The sequence below is a fragment of the Daktulosphaira vitifoliae genome, unplaced genomic scaffold (assembly GCF_025091365.1).
Source record: "Daktulosphaira vitifoliae isolate Bord-2020 unplaced genomic scaffold, ASM2509136v1 Scaffold_3, whole genome shotgun sequence".
Classification (NCBI taxonomy): domain Eukaryota; kingdom Metazoa; phylum Arthropoda; class Insecta; order Hemiptera; family Phylloxeridae; genus Daktulosphaira; species Daktulosphaira vitifoliae.
In genome coordinates this window covers 15,476,162-15,500,308 of record NW_026099574.1, presented here as the reverse complement: position 1 = coordinate 15,500,308, position 24,147 = coordinate 15,476,162, and the positions used below count along the sequence as shown (strand labels likewise).

At 24.9% G+C, this 24,147-nt stretch overlaps 3 protein-coding genes across 8 annotated transcripts; 2 read left to right on the top strand and 1 right to left on the bottom strand.

Moving 5' to 3' along the window:
- Positions 1-58: 58 nt before the first annotated feature.
- Positions 59-4,070, bottom strand: LOC126901901 (zinc transporter ZIP13 homolog). Of its 2 annotated transcripts, none has more exons than XM_050678823.1 (7): positions 3,747-4,070; positions 3,262-3,641; positions 1,797-1,904; positions 1,493-1,728; positions 1,292-1,412; positions 1,078-1,233; positions 59-538 (listed from the first exon to the last, which is right to left on the bottom strand). In XM_050678823.1, the coding sequence occupies exons 2-7, from the start codon at positions 3,503-3,505 to the stop codon at positions 363-365; spliced, it is 1,041 nt and encodes a 346-aa protein (XP_050534780.1). In that variant the 5' UTR covers positions 3,506-3,641; positions 3,747-4,070; the 3' UTR covers positions 59-362. The 2 variants fall into 2 exon arrangements, with proteins under 2 accessions (XP_050534780.1, XP_050534779.1); XM_050678822.1 differs by having other exon boundaries at positions 3,832-4,070.
- Positions 4,071-4,327: 257 nt separating this feature from the next.
- LOC126901896 (F-box/LRR-repeat protein 2) lies at positions 4,328-20,309 on the top strand. 5 transcript variants are annotated; one of them, XM_050678808.1, is made up of 9 exons: positions 4,425-4,442; positions 14,678-14,811; positions 15,302-15,388; positions 17,729-17,928; positions 18,009-18,283; positions 18,357-18,623; positions 18,712-19,081; positions 19,809-20,012; positions 20,118-20,309. In XM_050678808.1, the coding sequence occupies exons 2-9, from the start codon at positions 14,731-14,733 to the stop codon at positions 20,251-20,253; spliced, it is 1,620 nt and encodes a 539-aa protein (XP_050534765.1). In that variant the 5' UTR covers positions 4,425-4,442; positions 14,678-14,730; the 3' UTR covers positions 20,254-20,309. The 5 variants fall into 5 exon arrangements, with proteins under 5 accessions (XP_050534768.1, XP_050534765.1, XP_050534767.1 ...); XM_050678809.1 differs by lacking the exons at positions 4,425-4,442; positions 14,678-14,811 and adding an exon at positions 14,864-15,209; XM_050678811.1 differs by lacking the exons at positions 14,678-14,811; positions 15,302-15,388 and having other exon boundaries at positions 4,328-4,442.
- Positions 20,310-20,440: 131 nt separating this feature from the next.
- On the top strand, positions 20,441-24,062 carry LOC126901902 (sulfotransferase 1B1). The gene is made up of 4 exons (XM_050678824.1): positions 20,441-20,779; positions 21,309-21,408; positions 22,208-22,577; positions 23,606-24,062. Exons 1-4 carry the CDS (start codon positions 20,584-20,586, stop codon positions 23,912-23,914), a joined length of 975 nt encoding a protein of 324 aa, XP_050534781.1. The 5' UTR covers positions 20,441-20,583; the 3' UTR covers positions 23,915-24,062.
- The last annotated feature ends 85 nt before the right edge of the window (positions 24,063-24,147 follow it).

The following is a 24,147-nucleotide window of genomic DNA, read 5'->3' as shown; positions in this document are numbered from 1 at the left end:
AAAATTGTCATCTAATATGGCTTAATAATAATTATGTATGTCTATCTATAAAAAAAAAATAGATAAAATATTAAAAAAAAATTCTAAAAACAATGCACAGCCAAAATATAAATTTATTTATCAACATATATTAAGGCCAAAAACAAAAATCAAGTCATTTTATTATAATGGTAACTTGAGTTAATATTTTCACTCTGAGTTATTTAGAGTTGTCTTCATAATTAATAAAAAACAAATTATAATTAAAACAATAACTTAATAGAATTTATAGTGATACCTTCAGTGTGATAATACAATAAAATTATTATAGTCTTTTAAGTGGGATGATGGGAGAAGATAAATAAAATACATTATTTTGGTCATTATTCAAACAGACTAGACATAACAAACATTACACATATTCCAAAAATTATTAATGTAAACTGTTTAATAGATTCTTTCACATTTTCTTCAGTTACTAGTTCAGGTAAAACTGTCACTAGTGATATATGTAAAAAACCACCAGCTGTAAAAGGCATAATCCATGATGTTTTAGCCTCTGAAAAATTAAGTAAAAATTTAAAATACATTATTTTTTATACAAATTTAAAGCTTATCAGGTGTACTTTTTTTAACATTAATGGAATAAATAAAATTTTTAAAATGTTTAAACATGATAAAGTTGCTTATGAAATGTTTAATGATCAATGGCAAGTTGATTTGTACAGGGACAAAATAAAAATAAATGATAAGCTTCGAAGAGATCATAGTATTAATATGGGTATCAAGGCTATGAACTAAGATAAATAAAGAAATCTATCTATTGAAAATAGATAATTGAAGATAGTATGTTAAAATCTTTTTTTTTTAATTAAGGATAGAGATTTGAAAATAAAATTAAGATATTTTAAATTAATATTTTTGGGCTGGAAGTCTAATGTGACGAATATAATCAGTTCTAGAAAGATTCTGAATTGAGATTATAACATATTCGAAAAGTGATAATCATTGATCACTTTCTTTTATTATGTCATCTAAAAATAATTATTTTGATCTACATTTATTATTTGTTTTGTTATTATAATATATTCAACTTACCAACATCATCAGATATTCCACTGCAATAAATAGCTGTTAAAGCACCTAACATACCTGCAGAAGCAGTGTATGTTTGGGCACATGCTGCTTGCCATCGAGTAAATCCAGATTTTAATAAAATCGCAAAGTCTCCAACTTCATGAGGAATTTCATGCACTAAAATAAATAAATTTATAAGAATAATTAAAAAATAATAAGATAGTATTATAGTCACCAAGTATTGCCAGAGTAGTAAAAAGACCAACACGGGGAGATATTAAAAAACTTCCACCTAATGCCAAACCATGAGTAAAATTATCTATACAATTGGCTAGTAAATTAAGGTATCCACTTATCTAACAAAATCAAAGAGAATAAAACTATACTATCATTATTACATACAATTTATTTGCAAACAAAAAATTTAATTATATACTTTGATAATCTGTTTTTCTTTTTCAACTAATTTATTATTAAGCTTCTCTATTGAAGCAAGATCTTTATGATTGTTGTTGACATTTGTGATAGCTACAGAATTATTGATAATAATAGTATCATCATTATTGTCATCAGCTTCATCATCTGATAGTGAAAATAACTTCTCAGCAACAATGAAAACTAATAAACCAATTAATACCCACCAACCATCATGGCTCCAATCTTTATATTTATCTAGAAATTTAATTGAATAAAATAATAATTTTCTAGTAATTCACTTTTAATTAAATAACTAGACATACTTTTATTAGAAACATCACTCCAGACTTCAGGTAACACATGCAAAAACACATCGCCAAGCATTCCTCCAACAGAGAAACTTAATAAAAGCCGCAAATTTTTTTTTCCAGCTAAAAATAATAACACAAAAATTTTATTCTCATAAATGTTATGCAAAAGTCTAGTTGAGATAAATTAAACTATTATATTATTAAAAAATAATATATTATTACTGGATTAGAAATATAATAAAATCTCATTCAGCTTCAGAAGTAAAAATTGATCAACTCTTAAAATTATTTTATTTATAAAATAATTTGAAAGAAAATATGAATATACATTTTAGTAGATTTCAACCAATTTTTTTCAATAGATTTTTTTAAATGGTTTTACTATAACTAAAACAAATATAATTATTTAAAATTGTATGTATACACTTTGATGTGTAAACACAGTTGTTATATTGATATGTGTATACATTTAATGTAACTAATTTAGGTGTATCTAAACTAATGGAAAAAATTAACAAAATTGATAAAACGTATAACAACTTGGTATAAAATATTCGAGCACAATAAAAATAATGTAAATATTCTATAATCAATGATTTTTAAACCCTTTTATTATGTAAATAGATTTAAATTTTTAAATAAAGTAAAGAATAAAAAGTGAACCTGTTATGACATCTAAATTGGCAATTATATTAGCTGTATGACTGATGTAGTTCTAGTTTCAACATTATGACACATGCTTACATTTTACTTAATCATTTTTTTTTATATTGTTTTATCAGAATAATTATTTAATTTATTGTTTTTATTGTATACTAAAAATAAATTAACTAAAATTTGTTGAACACATTTATTAAAAGAATATTAAGTTCAAAATCATACAAGTTATTGAACCATATAAATTATAACATTTATATGTTATATGTTATATTTATATATAACTGAAGAATACAATAACAGACATTGGTAAATAACTTAAACAGGATATATAAAACTAAAAGTATATCTTAAATGGTACAACGAATCAGTACGCACAATAGATAACTTCAAGGCCAAATATGGGTATCATGTCATAAATGTTTAAAAATTATTTATAGAGAACAATCCAAATTTCTATCACAAAACTTTTATTATCTATATAAAATCAATATTTCAGTTTAAACTGAAGGGTACACAAAGTTAGTTTTTATATGAAATAACAATTAGTAAAACAAGAATTGATCTATTAATTTAAAGGAACATAATATAAGTACAATAAAAAATGGTACATTTCTATATTGATATTAACCTTAATTTTGTAAATTGTTATAAATATAACAATGAATTTTACCATCTAAAAATAAAATAAAGTATATATAAATGAATAAAGAAGAAATTATTTCATTAAGTTTAATTGTGGTAGATTACCGCCTAGCATAACACCTTAACAAAAAAGTATTTTCACACTTTTTATTTTAATAAAGTGTAGTATACTCACATCCTGTTTTCAATGAGATTGTATCATCAACAGGTAAAACGAGTAAAGGAAATAATCCACTAAGCCCCACAACTATGGAACCGATCATGGACATAATAACTGTTTGATAGTGAGCAGATAACATTTCTGCTATTTTCATTTCCATTGTGCCCAATTCTAAAGTATCAATCCATCCGTGGCCAAATATTGTTGAGTTTTGAATATCATAAGCTACAGGACTTGTCTTCATGTATAATACACTCATGATACTAATTTCAATTATGTATATTAAATCATTAACTTGCACTAATGAATGTACATTTAAGATTGCTATGAATGCTTCTAACACCGCACAGCAATCTTAATGACAACAAAGTTGTTTTTTTATCTACTCACTTCACCTAAAATTAAAAAAAAATATTCATAATTTAACATTAGTAATCTATAAAACAAATAGTAAATGTGATATATATTTCATTTTTGTTATAATTGAATTTAATACACACTCTATTAAAAAGTTTGTAACTGCTTATTAATACTCAGTACTTTTGATTCGAAAATAATTTAAGATAAAATAATTTTTTTCTTTACTCGATTGTGATATTTCGCAGTTATCTTGAGATAGAGCACTTAAACTTGATAGCTCCGAGTGAATTAAAATGTCTTTCAATATAAGTTGGCATCTCATTCGATACACTCAATTAGTTCGGAAAGTACGTACAGTTGATCAAGTGGATTAGCCGGGTGTTACAACAATGTTTTTTTGCTTGTGTCAGTTGTACCGAACAAAAGATTTCAGTTTAACATATATCAAAAGAAGTGTAATACTGAGTGCGCCGTAGTGCGGTTGTGATAGGCGCCAAGGTCGCGTCGCAATCAACGTGAGAATATCGTATGGGAGTACAGGAAATAACAAACAAAATCGCGCCATCGGTAGCTCTTTTTTACAACTACAAAGAATAATGTCACATTTAACACTCTATCTAGTGGACGATGATTTGTACAATGAAGAATATACAAACAAAAAAACCAGTCGAGCCTTAGGCGAAATGATATGTAGTTTAGACCAATATGATAACGAAATACACTTCAAATAATTATCATCGTAGTTAAACGTATGTACTTTTTCAATACTCGCAGCATCAGTGACATGTTTTCACAAAATATACATGGGAGTGTTTTGAAAATTTTGATTGGAGAGGGTAATAAAAAATGTCTTTATTTTACTACGAATTTTTAAATAAACAGTGTTAGGAAGATTCATTTTTAAACGGAAATCGTTCCGTTCCTCGTTCACTTTCTAAATAGGAATTTGTTCTAGATCCTCGTTCCTTTTTTTTAAATAACCCATTACCTTGTTTCCCCTAGAGCTATGAGTTAGAGGATTTTGACTCAGGAACACTCTTAACAAAAAAACGGCTCTATGCTTCATTGATAATTATCAGGTCACAGGCCAATGATGAATGCGGAGGAGAAATTTTCTAAGCACAAATTATTTATGGCTGGCATTACAATACAAATTATCTTAATAAATAAGTTTCTTATTAACATCAAGCAGTTACGAATGCGTAGAAGCAATAAGTAGGTTTACCCTTTTTTCATATAATATGCTGATAGAAATAATATAATTTTTGTTTCCATCAGACTCGCACAATTATAGTTCATGTTATCTATTAGAAATTATTTGAGACACTCATAAAATAAGTCATATTTGTGGAAATTGTCTAGATACATATCATCAGAAAATTTATATAAAAATTTGCAACATTATTATTTTTTTTTATTACAATATTAGATTTAAAAAAACTTTCTAATTAATGTTAATATTAAAATTCCGCTCTTGTTTTTTGTATTCCTAGTCAGTGCAGGTTTGCTTTTTTTAAAGCTGTTGGAATAGAACAAATATTTATATTTTATTTGAAATTCTACTATAATTAAGTTAATTAGTTATGATTAATTGAAAAGTGCATAGACCTAATTTGTTTTTAATACTCGACAAAAATAATTAAATTTTAAATTCGAGGGAGTCCAAGCGCCCTTTGGCTATCTACTTGTTTTTACTTGGCATTAATCCTCTATTACAGAGGTTCTCAAAGTCAAATGAATCACGGACCCCCCTCTAAAGACCTACAGTTTTAAAGACCTAACCCTGATATGGGCTCGCGGACCCCTGGGGGTCCGCGGACCACACTTTGAGAAACTCTGCTCTATTATACTTAATATGTCATAATATTTTCCTAGTTAAACATTCTAACAGAAAATTTATTTTAACTGATAATTTTTTTTCCTACATCTCTCGCCGTGAGGCACAGATTTCTACATTAACTAATCAGTATTTAATATTGAAATCTGTGTCACAAAAATTTAATTTAAATATGCCAGTAGCCTAACCGAGAGGATATTGGGGCTCTACCTCCCGCCGTAATCAAATTCTATCAAAAAAATTTATTTTGTCATTAAAGTAATTTTCATTTTAAACTATATAACTTAATAAAAGTCCATCTTTACTTGCTAACTCCTTCAGCTATAATGAGGTTGCGTCAAGTCAGCAGCTGGTGTAAAAATTCTATCAAACCATTGTAGGGTAGAGACGACCCCAAATAGGTGAGATAGAGGCTAAGAAGTTGATAATTTAAAATGTAAATTGCATAGACAAGGTAAATTATAGATACAATTATGTCGTAAATAACATAAAATATTAAAGAAAATTTGTTGAACTTTACACAAATCTTTATTAATATTTTTTTTTGCTTGATTTAATTGGACGGGGTACAAATGATACTATTGCCTTTCCACATTTTGACTGAAAACAATTTCCTTCTGACTCACGATTTCAGTGACCCTGTTTCTACTACACATGTTTATAAATCAATAGAAAAGTGTAACATGTAAAAGTTTAAATATGGTAATCAATTTGTTGCAATATATAGACGGCCATCTTATAGCTTTATGTAATTCATTTTTAATACGTCATAATCCTAATATTTCATATTTAAAAGATCTGCCTTAAAGTAATTTTCCAAGCTCTTTATTTCTTTAAATAGTGAACTAAATATTTCCTAGACAGTTCTTGAAGGGAGGATTTTGAAAACAGGTCAAGTGAGCTTCAAGATGAGGGATTGGTTAATTTTCTTTTGTTAAAATTATGTTATTGAACATATTTTATCAGATTAGTTACTACTAATTTCATTTATTTGTTTACAACAGACAATGTACTTATCAGCCTATATATTTCATTTATCTACATTGGCTGCCTTATAAATAGAAAAATTGATATAATATTGTTGTTATTTTTTATTTACATAAAAAAGATAAGATTGAATTGCATTAGTGTATTGTTAATAGCTGCATAAATTAGCGTATTATTTACTACGTTATCAATAATTAGAAAGCGTAGTTATGACAATATAAGATTCAATAAAATGCATGTTTTTAATTACTGACGATCATTTACATATTATGAATGGTTTATAATTCAAAACATATATAACATTAATTAATTTAAAAATATATAATGGTTTTTAATTAAATAAATATTCTTGAAGTTATCTCAGTTTTGAAATGAAAAAAGAGAAAGTTTCAAGATAATCCTTTCAAAAACTTAATGAAACTATTCAAATAGCATTTTGTTATTTATTTTTTTTATAATTTAATGGATTTTTTAATAAGTAAATGTCACTTTTGTGACAGACACAATTGCATTGTTATAAAATCTTTCCGAATTATACTCACTTGACACGCTTAAAAAAAGGCCATATTATCAAGTAATAGTAGATGATGACTACCTAATTCTTGACTGCAAAAACTTTGTGTTCGATATAAAGATTAGAAAGAAAATCCACGTGAAAATTATAAATAGAAATACCATATCTTATAAAGAATAATTTAGCTTTGTTCATGTAATCAAACTAGAAAAATTGAAAAATATATAATTATTTATATTTAGTAATTTAGAATTTTTAAGTTATTGCAGTTTTTAAGTGGATTATGTAGTATGAGCTTATCAATCTTCTTTTATAATGCAGCAATTACTTTAAAAAAATTAAAAGAATTGGTGCTTGATTATATTTTTTTCAAAATGAATTTAAATATACTGGCGTTGAAAAATTTTAATTTCATTATTATTATCTTTAGGTTATTTTACATTATTAGCAAACATCACAAGGGCTTTGAACCTTGTACTTTAAAATACAATTATAAAAAATATAATATTATTTATTAATTCAAGTAGTCTAGTAAACAAAAAACTGCTTATTAAACAACTTTTAAGATAAAATACAAGTGATGTTAGTAAGTACCACTTTTGAAGTATTGAAACGAGTAAATGGTCACGTTCAGTAAAATCGTTCAATGAATACGTCACTAGTAATTATTGAATTAAATAACAATGTAGCAAAAGCTATTTTATCAGTCATGAAATCATTTTTAATTTTTAAAATACTTAAGACTAGAGTTTTTTATTTTCACACAAATGTGTTTCGAGTAAAAAGTTAAATATTATTTTTGATTAAACTTCTATAATAAAATTATTTAAAGTCTCTCATGTGAACATTACATTAATAACTTTGGTTATTAATTAATATTATCAATTGAGAGTAACTTGTAGTTTGACAAGCAACAAACAACATGCATCAAAATTTAAAATATCTATGTTATTTAATTAAAATTTAGTATTAAAATATTAATTATGGATTATTAAAAAGTTTTGATGCACAAATATTTAACCTTGAAAGTATTTACAAACAGTATATAGAGTGTAGCAAAAAAAATAGGTATCGTGAAATTTGAGACTTTTTTTTTGATCTAATACCTTGGGCCAGTAATTGTCAATCGTGAGGAAAATTCGGGGTAGTGATATAAAAAATACATTTAAAATTGTATCTAAATAGAGATAAAAATACTGTCACATCGTAAGTGTTTAGAATACATTTCAAATATATTTGCTAAGATATATTTAAGAATACAATATATACTCTTAATTTATTTAAATACTTTTTTCAACATTTTTTAGCTTCGATGCGAAGCTGAGAAGGTATTAATTTTACCATGATGTGTTTATTTTTTTATTTTTTTTTTTTGTGTCTGTCACTACTTTTTCTCAGCTCTCACTGGACCGATTTCTTTTAACAATACGTCAAAAGATCACAAATTGTATCTAGTTGAAGACATTACCCTTAAAAATTTAAAAATTTTCCCTCGTTCCCCGCAAATGGGGGAAATATCCAAAAAAATTACAAATTTAAAAATCGACAAATTTTGTCATTTTTTTCACTTTTTTTTCTTAAAACTTCCATAACTTTTTCAAAAATTAACAAATCAACATAATTTTTTTTTAAACTAAAACCTTAGATATTTTCCTTTCATTTGATATAATTTTTTTAAAAATTTAGCACTTAACTTGCTCATGGGAGGGATTTAAAATTGCAACTTTTTTACAAAAACTAACTTTTTCAACTTAATTTTTGAAAATGTTCCGGAAATACTGCGTCCTTTAAACATATATCAAATTAAAGCTTATTTTATGTACTATAAAATGAAAAAAAAAAATTTGTCCCGACACTTTATCTTCTGCATGTAAACAGTTGCCGTAGTTAAAAAAACACTATTTTTGTGTTAAAATTTTCGATTTTCAATTTTTAATTTTCAACTTAAAAATGCTATAACTTTTCGAAAAATGCATGTATCAGCACAATTTTTTTTTTTCTAAATACATTATAAGTACATCTTCCATTTGACATACTTTTTATTAAAATTAGACAATTTCCCCTTATATAGGGGGGGTTCAAACTTTGAAACATTGTATAAAAAATAGAACTTTTTCAACTGAACTTTTGAAAATGTTCCGGAAATACAGCGTCCTTTAAACATATATCAAATTATAGCTTATTTCATGTATTATAAAATGAAAAAAAAAATTTGTCCCGACACCATATCTTCTATGTGCAAATGGCTGTCGAAATTAAAAAAAAAATGTAATCTTTATGATAAAAATCACCTTCTATCGGAATGTTTTTTGTACTTAAAACTCCCGTAACTTTTTCAAATATTAACTAATAAAAATAATATTTCTTTATATTGAAACCTTAGGTAATTTCCTTTCATTTGATATCATTTTTTTTTGAAAATCTAACACTTATTCTGCTCACAGGGGGGATTTAAAATAGCAACTTTTTTACAAAAACTAACTTTTTCAACTTAATTTTTGAAAATGTTCCGGAAATACTGCGTCCTTTAAACATATATCAAATTAAAGCTTATTTTATGTACTACTAAATGAAAAAAAAAAAATTTTTCCCGATGACCTATCTTCTATGCGCAAAAGGCTACCGTATTCAAAGTATGCTATTTTTTATTAAAATTCTAGGTTTTGTATTTTATTTTATTTTAAAATATTTTATTAGGGGAATAAACTGACTTTCATGAATATTATATAATATCATTGACATAGAATAAAGTTCATAAGACATATGAAATTATACTTATTAAAATTTTTTTACTTTTTTAAAGTCGAAAAAGTAATTTTTAAATTTGAGTTAGCTTAAATAGCCAATTTTATCATGTATTAAAAAGCAACGAACAGTTGCCGAATGGGTAACATCTTGATCTCTCACGCCTAGAGTACGAGGTTCAAATCCGTCTGTAACTTCTAAAATTCTGCAATTTTTTTTTGAGTTATATTAGAATTTTCAAATCATTTGATATTTATCTCATTTAGATTCAATAATTTCAATAAATATAAAGGATCTTATCACTATAGTCTCCCCTCGTGAGAAGAAATTGATATTCATGTTAATATTATTTTACTATGTGGTTCTTTTTCTGGCTACGATTTATTTTGCCAACCCTCACTAGACCTACTTTTTTCAACGATACGTCAAATGATTCATTTAAGTTTATGATATTTAAGTTAATGATTAGTTTAAGTTATTACTCTTAAAAATCAAAAAAATATTCCTTATTCAAATAAAAAGTAGCTTAACTAGATTTGTCCATACAAACAATTAAAATCATTAATTTTTAATATTCTTAAATTATTTATTGTCGAATTAAATTTGATATGATAAAAGTATTCAACTACAAAAGTAAATAATTTTACTTTATAATTTATTAATTTTTTAACTCTATTTCTGTGTGCTACTACCAGTCTATAATATGCCAAATTTTTTAGTAATATGTTGCTATATAAATCATAAATTTAAAAAAAAAATGATTTTTAGTTTCACCTGAAGTTAACGATGGAGTTTTACAATTATAATTATATTTTTGATAATATGCTCAATTGAGTAAATCTTTTTAACTACTTTGGTTTGATTGGTTCATTTAATTAAAGTAAATTATTAAAATTAATTAAGTTCTGAATATTTCAATTGCAGAATTTTTTTAAACACCAAAAGTTATTAGGATATGATTACTATTCTTTCTATTTCAGTTATCTATTACGATAAAAATGTAAAAAAATCGAATTTTTCTGACAAATGTACTGTAATTAGTAATTATAAAATTTCCAGATTGCATATTAATCTTAAAAATTTCATTTTTTTCAATTTAATAATGTCAATTTCAAACTTGCAAGTTGAACTATAAGTTATGGTAACAAATTCATTTTTTAGCTTCGATGCGAAGCTGAGAAGGTATTTTTCATTAAAACTTTCACTTTAAAAGACAATAAAAAATAGGTTCAAAATGATTACCTTTAACATATTAAAAATCAAAATCAGTATTAATTTAATACAATTTTTTTTGTTCTTAATTATTTTTTTTTATATGTAAATACTTATTTTTTAATAATAAGTAATAATATTAAAACTTAGAAGTAATAGAAAAAGTTTAATTGCACATTTGAAAACATCACGAAAAGTTTATTTAGAAAAGTATATTTTTTTTCTGATGAAAGTTCCTTTTGTTTAGTGTATTTATTCATAAGTAACAAAATTTTTTTATTAAAAAGTATTGCATAAATTCCTTTAAATTTGTATACGCATTAAAAGTATATGAATATACAACTCCTTTTTATTTTTATAATATCTCCGTAAAAATTACAATATTATATTATTGAATACCACTTTCATACTCAATTTAATTACTGTAATTATTATGTATTCATATATTATAGTTATAAATCGGGGTAAAATTAAGGGAATAAGTGTTATTGTTGTTTTTGAAATAATCTACCAATTTCATTTTTTTCTATTTAATAATATTTATTTCAAACTTGCAAGTTGAGTTAAAAGTTATGGTAATAAATTCATTTTTTTTTTATTAAAACTTTCACTTTAAAGAACAAAAAGAAGTAGGTTCAAAATGATTACTTTTAACATATTAAAAATCAATAATAATTTGAAAATAATTAATTATAAAAATTATATAATATATAATTAAAATAATTACTAATCTGGATATAATTAAGGAAATAGGAGTTGATGTTGGGTTGGGTTGGTTACATTTTTAACTTTATAATGCTATAACTCATTGAAAAGTGTACGAATCAACACAATTTTTTTATGAGAAATAATATTTTTTAATAATCCCTTTTTCATTCGACATACTTTATCTTAATCAGGGTATTAATAAGAAACTAGCAGATAATGTAGCTTTTGTAATTATCCACCAATTTCTTAGAATTAAACACTATCTACTGATTTGCATCGAATCGTTTCTTATGATAGTGATTTTAATCACTGTCAGATTAAATCTATACTGGACCCAACTATGCAACGTCCCCACTATGCCGCGACTCCACTGTGCTGGGTTTTTTATTTTAATGTGAGTTTATATTTAATATGAAAAGCATTAAATGGCCACTAACATGAAAATAAAACTTAATATTTTTTATATTTATTAATTAGTGTTTATTTAAGTAATCCATTTTTTCACTTACAAAATATTAAATTCTTTCAACCAATATTTAAAGGAATGAATAATGGTTTGAAATAGACTAAATTAGAATGAAGTCATTAATGTATATCCAATAGTTTTCAGTAGTGATGGGAAATATCAAATAGTAACTATCGAACTATTCAATAGTCATTCAAAAAATATTCGAATAGTAAAAATATTCGATAGTTACACAATATATCCGAATAGTTTTAAAAAATATTCGATAGTTAATGCTAAAAATAAACTTTTCGGTTGTATAAACACAATTCGAATAGTTATTCGAAAATGCCCATCACTAGTTTTCAGTAATACCTTGAAATAGTTAATAAAAAAACTCTAGAGAATGGGGTACAGCTCCTACGAATTTTTTTATTATAAAAGTTTTTTATTGCCTCCTGTAACGAAATAGCCATAAGTTCTTTAAATTAAATGTGAAACATAAGTCCTTCTGTAAAAATTAGAGAGATGGATATATTACATTTTTTAGGAAAACTGTTCATTTTTTGCTATTTGTATGATAGAAACCATAGGTGCAAATTCAGTAGGATAATATTATTCTCTCCAGACCTTCAAAATTTTTTAGCGTATTTAGAGTTTGTAATACCTTTTAGAATTATTACATTTATAAATTTAGAATTAAAATAATTATTTAAATTTTATGGTTTAATTTTAAAAGTCGACATGTTACTTTTTACAATTTTTTAGGAGAGCAAAAACAAATAAAAAAATTTCAGTGAAGATAAACGGAAATTAATACTTTTAAATTACAAAACAACAAAATTTCCTAATAAAATTTATTTTTTGCACTTCTTAAAATAATATCCTTCTCTATATAAATGATAAAAAACTATTATTGTGACATATCAACTTTTGAATATAAACTACAGAATTAAAAATTATAACACTAAAAGAGTTATAAGTTTCTTAACTTCTTAAAATTAACTTATTGCTTTAACTTTAACTTTTAGCGTATTTAATGTCCAGCTTCGAAAAATAATGTATTTTTAAAATTAATTAAGATAATTGTCGAAAGTATAGAAATAAAATTAGTTTATACTATCTTTTAAAAAATTAGTTTTCTTTATAAGAAAACATGAAATTTTACAGAATTATCTGATTAATTAGTTATGTTATTTTTTTTATTTCTGTGTTATGTTATACAACTATATTTTTTACTTTAAAGTCTACAAGCTATTATGAGTATAACGCCCAGAATTCTAATTTAGTGGAAGGAGTTAAATTCAAGGACCTCCCTTCTAGACATGAGCTTGGTTATCTGTAATAAGTTGTTATGAAAATAATATCAATAAATAAATACAGCTATTAAAAGTAGCACGTTTTGCGATATGAAGTAGCATGATTATTTTATCGTAATTGATATGAGCAGTCAATGTACAATGACACTTGTTTTATTTAATACTGAAAATATGTAAAACATTTTGAACAATTCATACATCCATACTTATACTAATACACTTGTTATTCATTAATTTACAGCTATTATAATTTATAACATGATTGTATTTTTCGTTATAACTACTAATTGTAATTGCAATATGTTGAACAGTTACACTACAAAAATGAACTGATGATTTAATTGTCAAAATGTCATTTTTTAAATATCTTTATTCTTTTCACTATTCATTCTAATAATAATTAAAAGAAATACAGATAATCGAAAAAAATATAGATAATTGAAGTTAGTTATGTTGCCTATAGTAGAAATCAAATATAAATATGTGCGGCGAAAATCATTTTTATTCATAAAGAGGTCTTGGAGGACTAATAATAATTAATATTAAAATGAATATTATTGCTGTAGAAGTCATAATTCGGTGCCAATAGAACATTGTATGTATCACAATATGAAATCATACTTAAATAGCGAATTTTAATTTATTACACTCAAATTGTGATTGATTCTGGAATAGTTGATAATCTTAATTTATACTTCGAAGAATTATAAAAAATGAGATGTCTTTCAATTTTTTAACTCTGGTGTCTACTGGATACAATTGTTACAAAATCAAAATGATTGATTATGATATGACTGAACAATGTAATACATATAATAGTAATACGGAAAATGTTATATTTTTTTATTGAAAAATTTATGTTAAAACTATATTATACAATTTTCATGACATATAAGGAAATTACACTGTATTTTTAATACTGTTATGACAGAAGTGAAATTCATTAAAGTAATTTAGAGACATTATGTCAAATTAAATTTTATTTTCTATTGATTAAATAATGCAATGAGTTGATTTTTTGGCATGATGTACTTATTCTAATGAATTTCCTGGACGGTTATTGGCGCTTACTAATACAGTACTTTCATGTACATATATTATTAATAGTATTTTACAGGAGCTCGCGTGTATAGTCTATTTTCAGACAACCCCCAACTAATATGGTTAATAGGTTAGTTTCAATTGTTTGATTTCATTCGGTATTTCGAACTCTCGACTGTTTGGAATATATTAGTCCGACTTCATTTATTGGAACTCAGTCAATAGGTACCATTTATTTTGTGAACAACTTATTATTTTTTTAGAAAAACTCGATGACTTGATTTAGTGACCATAGACGTTTGATATTTAATTAAAAATGGATTCGTGGTTGGCTGTAGACGTGACAGCCAACGTCTTATCAAGAGAAACACGAGGGTCAGTTCGAGGAGCAAAAACTGTGAGTAAAATACACTACAATGTTTATTACAAAACTGTTTTTTTGAATTTTTAATATACTTATAAACTTTACTGTGACCCTCATTGGCAATGGGCGTGTGTGTTATATTAATAGTATATGTTGCAGCATAAAAATAAGAGGTTTACACCGAGAAAACTGTTGGCGTATGGGTTAGGCCTTAAAAATAACTTTATTAGTCTATCGCAACACGACCCGCATATAGTTCGGTTCGGGTTGCTTTTCGCTTAATTATGAAACGACATCGTTTCTTTTGTTTTTGATTATAATCTCTTGATTATATAGCGAGGTATTGTTCTACTTATTGGGTTGTTTCTACTTCTACATAATTTTTATTAAAAATCTATTCGGAAACGACAATAATGGATATATCATCAGATGTTAGTATAACATAAAATCGTTTGATATGATTTCTGGTCAATAGAAAATGTTTACATTTTAATATGTATTGATTATTTTGGTCACATCGTAGGTTTGGGGACAACTAGCATTAGAGGCTTCTCAGGTATACATTGATGATGGTACAGGAGGACCAGTCAAAAGCCCATACGCCGGAACGGTAAGATGAGCATTGATCTGAATTGAATGTTATGTTCGTTTTGAGTCGTTTTCATTAACCATCACATTCTTCTTACCTATAGTTTAGTTAAATGCAAAAATAAAACAAGAATCTTTACTAAAAATACTGAAGCTCAAATTCTATAACCCTTGCCAAACAATTTATATAGAGATGTAAAATAATATTTAGTCATTGATAAATATTTTGTTTTCTACCTTTTAAACTAGTATTAAAGTTAATTTGGATACAACTTAAAAAGTAAATCTTATAAATAATTTTTTTAATTTTGTAATTCATACTTGCATCAAAGCATGTAGTTTTTATTAAAAAAAAAAACCAGAAATTTGAATAATTATTAAAATAAGTAATACGAATACTACATAAATTCAACAATAGCTTGTATATTTGTTGACCTTTTTATTTGGAAACCATTCAAGTAAACAATATGTTAGATTTGTTTTTTGATTTAGGAGGATTAAACATATATTTGTTTTAAATTCCACTTATACCTTTTTTGCAAAAATATTATATTTTTTTCTTACAATTTAAGGTTTTAATTTGAACGTACATAAACAAATACATAGTTTTTAGTTAAAGAAAAGTATTATGAATATTAAGTGTTTTAAATTATAACTCTTATTTAAATATGGGAGTACTAGAGAGGTTTTTAAATAAAAATAAAACGGAGAAATGATTTTTTCTTTATTTGTATATGAAATGAAAATACATATATTACACATTTGTTAAACATAACTTAAATTAAGCTAAAATATTTCAACTTGTCCCATTAAAAAAACATATGCTACACTCCAGGGGCAAGATAACAATATGGCTATTTTCTCAAGTGAATTAATAATTCTTAAAATAATTAACATTAATAAATTGGCCAACCCCAAGTAGTTGGGATTAAGGCGAGGAAGAAGAAGAATTAATATTAATTAATGAGCTTTTACTTTTTGGTCTTAATATATCAAGTAGTATTTCTATCAAATTTCAAGTTTTTTTTGTAAAAATATTCTTAATATTCGAAGAGATTCAATTAAAGATTAACTGTGTCAACTTGTCTCACCTTCCCGTATCAACTAAAAAATCAAAATTGGGTTTAAATATTTTACCTCAAAAACACATACAGACGTTCAGTAAGTGAACATGTATGGAAACAGGTCAATTTTAACAAACAATGGGAACAATAGAAACCCATTACCTTACATACTGAACACCATATATATATATAGACATGATTCAACAAATATTTTATATCATATAAATGTCAGTAGTCAAATTTTGAAAATAAATGTAATATATATAAAATATATATAAAATAAATGCACAAAATTAGTTTGTACTATTTTGAAATTTTTAGATTTGAGGTTCAATGTGTCTAATGTAAATAGTAAACACTCACAGTGTCAGTACTTTCACTTAGAAATAGCATCATATACAATTTTCTCGTTTATGAATTCTAAACAGTTTCTGCTCAATTGTGATTTTTTTATTTAACCGTTTCATTTTTAGTTTCCGACTAATTAAATATACATTATGATATAATTTCTTAAAGAATTCAATAATATCTTCTCATTAACTTTATATAGAAAAAAATTTTCACAGCTTAACAAAAATGTATTCAGGTTTTGAGTAGATTTATAAAAATTTCATACATCATTTGATACATAAAAAATTTCATAAAAATTATTTGTTTAATTTCGCATAATTTCTATTTTTACTTTAATTATATTTGTTATGATATCGAGTGGAAGATTAGGATACGGGTGGACAATTACAAATAGTTGGAATTGGGAGAAGAAGAAGAAAAAAATGATAATTAAGTAGTATTTTAGTAAAGTAGTTTGATGTAATCATATAGTGTAACCAATATAATATTAAAACTATTGAAGGTGAGCAAGTAATGAAAACAACGATAATTTATAATATATTTGTAAAATAAACAAGAATACTTGAGTAATAGTTAACTTATGAGTAGTAAGTTTTTCCTGTTTTTCATTTTTTTAGTTTAAAGTCTAATTATTATTTCTAGTCATCTACTTTTTATTATTTTCATTATAATGATATCATTTATTAGCTTCTTTTGTTCAATCGGGGGATCTAGACGTGTGTTTTATTACTTCTTGATGACGAATTATAATTAATCAATATAATCAATAATTATAATAGGTAATCAATAATTATTGATTATATGTAATATATCACTTATTCTAAGATATTATATACTTAAACTACAAGGTAAAATATTATAATTTTTCATTTATTGCATAAATAACTATATTTACTTTTTTTTATAAAAATGATTATTTTCGAAAATCTGCAACATTTTTATTATAGACCATTGAGAAATTACCGGACAAGGTTTTACTTAACATATTTTCTTACTTAAGTCACAAACAAATATGCAGTATGGCTCGAGTATGTAGGAAATGGCGTACAATTGCATATAACACGACCCTATGGCATAGTGTGTCATTGAGACCAGAAATTTCAGGATTGCATGTTACTTCTTTAGATTTTCTTCTATCTCTTATAAGGTATATAAACTTTTAATTTATATTCATTAAAAAAATTATCTGGAAAAAATATAAAAACGTTTTTAAATATTTGTGAACAGTGTTAGATTTGGATCTTCATTACGTTACATCGAACTACCTATCGAACTCATTACACATACAGTATTACATGAGTTGGCTAACAGATGTCCAAACCTAACACACATGTTGCTCGATTTCTCTACTGCTATGCAACTACACGATTTTAGTGAACTTCAAGCATTCCCGACTAAATTAAAGTATCTTTGCGTTTGTCTTTCAGAAGTTATTTTTATGGAAGGTTTTATGAGAAAAATTTATAATTTTATAAACGGATTGGAAATATTGCATTTAATAGGTGTGTTAAATTGTACTTTATCGATTTTAGACAGTATCTTTGATTTGTTAATTAAATTACTACATATCAATAGGAACTTATGAAAAAGTCGAAGAAGAAGAAGAAGAGATCTATGAAGTCATTAATGTTCATAAACTTAAGTCAGCCACTCCTAATTTACGAGTAATAAACTTATATGGCATTAACTTTGTAGATGATAGTCATATAGACGCTTTCAGTTCAAATTGTATTCAGTTAGAATGTCTAGCTGTTAACTATTGTGCTAAAGTAACTGGCTCTACGATGAAAACATTGTTTCAGAGAAGTAAAAGACTTCGCTGTCTTCTTATGAATCAGACAAGTAAAGATATTTTAAATTATATTATTTTTTTTAAAAAATCTATAACGTTGAAAAATAAATAATTATTTTAAATTGTTTATTTATATAGATTTGATTAGCGAGTACGTTATGCAAGTAGACTGGGAAAGATCATCAATTCAAGAACTAGACATAAGTGCTACAGATTTGTCAACTGAATGTTTGATTGATATGTTAGTTAGAATACCCAATTTAAGGTTTCTTAGCGCGGGCCAAATAAATGGTTTCAATGATGCAGTATTAAATACTTTTATGGAACAGGGAAATGCCAGGAGTTTGATTGCATTAAATCTTGACTATTCGGATAATTTGACCGATGAAGGGCTTTATAAATTTCTCTCTCGTCATGGCCATCAATTACAAGGTTTATCTTTGGCAGGCATGCCGCATATAACCGATCAATTATGGAATACTGTACTACCCGTTCTAACAAATGTCAAGTAAATATTAGTACCTAAACTAAAAATTATAATTTTAAGATTTATCTCAAAGAAAATTGATTTTCTAACTATTGGTAAGGTTATTTATTTTTTTATCTTTGAATTGAAATTATTTTTATAATTTATGTCTATAGCTATTCTCAGGGGTTCTGGAACTATTTTTTTTTTGTAAGGAGGGGTAAAAATTTAATTATTTAAAATCAGTCTTCAAATAAAAAAAGGTCAGTAATGTTATTTTTTTTGGTGATTTTTAGTAATTATACTTAAAATAATTTGGTAATTTATACACTTAATCCTAACATATGTTGATTATTTTTTATTATGTTATTAATAATTGTTGATAATATACTAAAATATAGCCTATAAAATCAGTTATTACTTTTTTTATTTATTAAAATAAATAATAAAAGTTATCTTATCACTTTCTTTATATCGTTCAATTCATGGGTCATTTAAAAACAAACTATTTAAGCAGAATAATTTTAACTAAATTAAAAATAAAAATTTAGATATGTATAAATAAAGTACTGAATAAAAACCAAGTTTAATCTTTAGTAAAAACTTGATTATAATTTTAATTTTGTCAATAAAATGTACTAGGCGGCCACAATTGATAAAACAATAACAATAAACATAATACTATTGGATAATCACAAAATCTAAAATCTATAATAAAACTTTTTTAACAAAATATTAAAGAAAATTTGTTCAATAAAACATATTTTAGAATTGTGGTAATGGGTACTCAAGAACGATTGATGGGTAATATATTAGTAGACCAACTCATGGATGGCATAGCTACAAATTGCCCGAAATTGGAGAGATTAGAATTAAAATGGGATCCAGACAACTTGAGATTTTCAGATAAGAGTCAAAAAGCTATAGATATATTTCGAGTAAAGTGCTTGAAGCTCAAGTGTCTAGTTTTAAGGTAGTATTAACTTTAACCATTAAAATTCAATAAGAATAATACAAAACAAAAACTAGTATAGTTAATATTTAAACTAGCATACATTGTTTATATATGTTTATTTAGTGATGGGAGATATTATGAAATAGTGAAAGCAAACTTCGAGAGAGCAGATCGTTTAACTGTGGTCAGAACTACTACCTGTTGTAATGTATCTAATTATTATCTCCTACAAAACTATAAAGATTTGATATTTAATTAGATTTGTTTATTGTATTATGAAGTTCATGTGTATAATATATGTAAGATAATGTAACAGTAATTGTTATTTTATTTCCTGAGAATCATATATTGCTTTAAATGTTTTTGTATCATCATTTTTGACCTTCGTGCACAGTTACATAAGAGAAAGTAGTTTTTACTTTCTCCTTCTACGGAAATAGAGTCTAGAGAAAGTATGCTTTAAAGAAAGACGTTTTATCCTGAAATTGCATGAGTCGTACTTTGGACCTCTATATAGCCACACTATTAATATTTTTATATACTAAATTTTATTAAACACCTTAATCTATTAATTTAAACTTAAATTAAAATGTACATCAAGTATGAAAATATCGAGGATAAAATCGCCAAGCGGTTGGATGATTTATTTGGTGTTAAAGATTGTTTAATCGAAGTCAACCCAGGGAATGTTATACTTCCGCCTAAATACAGGGATTTGGGCGAAAGGATTTTAAACATGGAGGTCCGACCAGATGACATTTGGCTTGTGTCCTATCCGAGGACCGGTAAGAAAACTTTTTAGTTGAAATAAAAATTATAAAAAAGTTAAGATCATTTAAGTGTTTTCTTAAATAACATACGAATTTTTTTTGAAATTCTTAAAATCTTGCAGTTACTAATCCTTTATATCTTTTACTTTAAATATTTATTTTAAAAGATTAAAAAAAATAAAAGATATTTTCTTAAAAAATATATTAAAATTAAGTATATTATCCAGTTTTTGGGAAAACATTGTTGTAAATTTATGACAACTTTTTTCATTAATTTATGTTTGTAACACATAAATAATGTTTTTTATTTCGTTTATTTGTAGTTTTAGTTCTTCTTATATCGTAAGAGTTTATTTAAAAAAATTCTTAAAGTTTATTTTAAATCTATTTGTAAATTCAATTTAATTTTCACACTCAAACTTAACAAATTTTTCATAAATAAAAAATTTAATTTGTGATTTTCAACTATTAAAATAATGCGCTCGAATATATTATTCAGTTAATAATTTTATTTATAAGCAATATTTATCTTGTTATTTATCAGGAAGTACATGGGCTCAAGAAATGGTTTGGTGTATTTGTAACAATTTAGATTTTGAGAGAGCGAAGAGTATGCTTGGTCAGTCGAGAAATCCTTTATTAGAGTAAGCAAAGAAAAAAAGACTTTAACTTTTAAATATAATATACATTTTTTTATTCATTAACAAAAACTATTAAATTTATAAGATTAATCTAAATTGATTACTAATAACTTATTATACCCTCAAGTTTTTATGAGGATTAGTCCTATTTTGGATTACTCCAAATTACTCGCTCGAAACTTTATATACTGTATAAATAAATTTAATTAAAAACTATATAAAATCATGAAGTAAAATGAGAATTATAAATATTATAATTCATTTTTTTCAATTTTTAAACAAAGTACGAATAAAAAAATACTTAAATCAAGTAACAGATCCTTGAATTATTATTGCTCATTTAGAAGTAAAAAAAAGTTATTTTCAATGATAAAATTGATTACAACGGTTGAAAATTTTTGCACCCCATCTTGGAAAAATTCTAGACTTGTTCCTGAAATGGACTTATAAACATGTAACTATATAATTAATAAGTTTTATGTTGTATGATAGGAAAAAATATATGGAGTTCATATATTAGGTCGTCAAAATTTTTGAGTTATATATATTAATAGAAAATAATATTTACTACGTTGAGCCAAAAATATTTAAGAAAGCAGATGTCCCTAGCTTTTCCTTTTTATTAGTTTGTTTGCCTTCTTAGAATATTTTAAACTAATAAATAATGTATTTTAATTATTATTCAAAACTGAAAAATTATTGAATTATTTATGATAGTTAGTTATTTGTTAATATTAACATATAATATTAAGCATGATATTGTTATTATTTTTAGTTAATGCAATATATAATATATCTTTAGATTAACTGCACTTATGGGAAATGATACGAGCAAACTAAATGAACAATTGGGAAACTCGGTAGAACAAGTTGAAAATATGCCGTCGCCAAGGTTTATTAAGACTCATTTGCCTTCTCAATTGTTGCCACAAAAATTGAGCATTGTAAAACCAAAAATAATTTATGTTGCTCGTAATCCCAAGGATATGTGTGTTTCTTATTACCATTACTGCAAACTTATTCATGGTTTACACGGTTCTTTTGATGAATTTTGTGAACTTTTCATTAAAGGAAAGACTCCTATTGGACCCATTTGGAACCATATTTTAAGATTCTGGGAAAAAAGAGATGAAACAAATTTACTTTTTTTGAAATATGAAGATATGAAAAAAGTAAGTTATAAATTATTTACTGTAAATTATGAAAAATATCAAATTAACCGAGCAGTTGATCATATCTTTTAAAAATTATTATTGCTAATTATAACTGATGTTCATTATTTAAATTCCAAAGTAAATTTTAATTAAGAAACAAGAAAGCTTTAAAATCATAACAATTATCAGTAATATAACAGTTATGCCTATATTTGGTTAGAATATTTAAGTATAAATAACGATAAATATACATAGTCATTGATTAAGGTAAAAACATTTAGTTTCTTTGATGCTATTAATAAATTTTATTTTGAGGTGGTTCTAATGTGAACTACCCATTCATCCTATCCATGTAATCAATTAATTTAAAAAATTTATTTATTGTACGTATTATATTTTAAATACACAAATAAAGAGAATATTTTATTAAAAAAAAAAAAACTATTGATAATTTAAAAATTGTTTAAAGAGAAAAAATAATTGGTTTAAAAAACTTTAAAACAATATGTAGTTTAATAATTTATCTTTTCACCCCTTCAGAATTAAAAAAAAAACCTTAACTTTAATTCTTTTCACTATTTTTAACGTGATAATATGACAGAAAAAAAATCTCAAACATTTTGTTCTTACAATATTTTTATTCATAATAATACAGGAAATGAGTATGTTATGTCGGGGGAGTTTACATATACTAATAAAAGCTGTACCCACTCACGTTATGTACTCACTACGATTAATTGGATAAAAAATTTCTAAGAACAAAATTGTTTGATATTTTTTTTTGTCATATTATCAAGTTAAAAAAATTGTTTACCATTTAAGTAAATTAAATTGTTAAACTACATATGATATGATATGTAGTTTGGTATGTATGATAAGATTTTTGAACCAAATATTTTTTCTTTTTACAAAAATTAAAATTTTTCAGTAGCTTCTAAAAAATAAATGCCTTAATCTTAATTACCCCCTACTCCTTTTGTTTGATACCAAAAACAATTAAATAATATAAAAGTTAAAAATTATTTTACTAATTAATTATTATCTAGAATCTAAAGGGTGCTATAAGGCAAGTGGCATCATTCCTTGCCAAAGAGTTAACCGAAGAACAAGTATTAGCGTTAGAAGATCACTTGAGCTTTAACAACATGAGGAAGAATCCAGCTTTGAATTTAAAACCTATTCTTGCTATAATGGAAAAATCAGAGGGATCTGAAGATAATCCAGATGAACAGTTTATTAGAAAAGGAAAGGTTGGAGATTGGAAAAATTACATGTCTGAAGAATTATCAGTTAAATTTGACAAATTTACTGAAGATAATTTAAGAGGCACTGGCCTTACATTTGAAACAAGTTAAGGTTTAAGCTAAACAACATAAATAATAAGACTTATAAATAGCATTTTATTACGAATTTTTTAGTCATAATGAAACCTAACTAATCTTATTTAATTAATTTTATAATAAAAAAGTATTCTTATACAAATAAATTATATTTTTTATTTAATTGCTGATATTTTTATTTTGTTTGAACTATTATTCATAGAATAATAAAATATTAAGTAAAATAATTAGGTAGCATCAAACTTAAA

Excerpts from the sequence above, each read along its gene's own strand:
- LOC126901901 (XM_050678823.1), bottom strand. The coding sequence starts at position 3,505 with ATGAGTGTATTATACATGAAGACAAGTCCTGTAGCTTATGATATTCAA. Across the intron at positions 1,729-1,796 it reads GAGTGATGTTTCTAATAAAA|ATAAATATAAAGATTGGAGC; the intron begins GTATGTCTAGTT and ends TTAAATTTCTAG. Across the intron at positions 1,413-1,492 it reads AAGAAAAACAGATTATCAAA|ATAAGTGGATACCTTAATTT; the intron begins GTATATAATTAA and ends TGATTTTGTTAG.
- LOC126901896 (XM_050678808.1), top strand. The coding sequence starts at position 14,731 with ATGGATTCGTGGTTGGCTGTAGACGTGACAGCCAACGTCTTATCAAGA. Across the intron at positions 14,812-15,301 it reads CAGTTCGAGGAGCAAAAACT|GTTTGGGGACAACTAGCATT; the intron begins GTGAGTAAAATA and ends GTCACATCGTAG. Across the intron at positions 18,624-18,711 it reads TCTTCTTATGAATCAGACAA|ATTTGATTAGCGAGTACGTT; the intron begins GTAAAGATATTT and ends TTATTTATATAG.
- LOC126901902 (XM_050678824.1), top strand. The coding sequence starts at position 20,584 with ATGTACATCAAGTATGAAAATATCGAGGATAAAATCGCCAAGCGGTTG. Across the intron at positions 20,780-21,308 it reads TGTGTCCTATCCGAGGACCG|GAAGTACATGGGCTCAAGAA; the intron begins GTAAGAAAACTT and ends GTTATTTATCAG. Across the intron at positions 21,409-22,207 it reads TCGAGAAATCCTTTATTAGA|ATTAACTGCACTTATGGGAA; the intron begins GTAAGCAAAGAA and ends ATATATCTTTAG.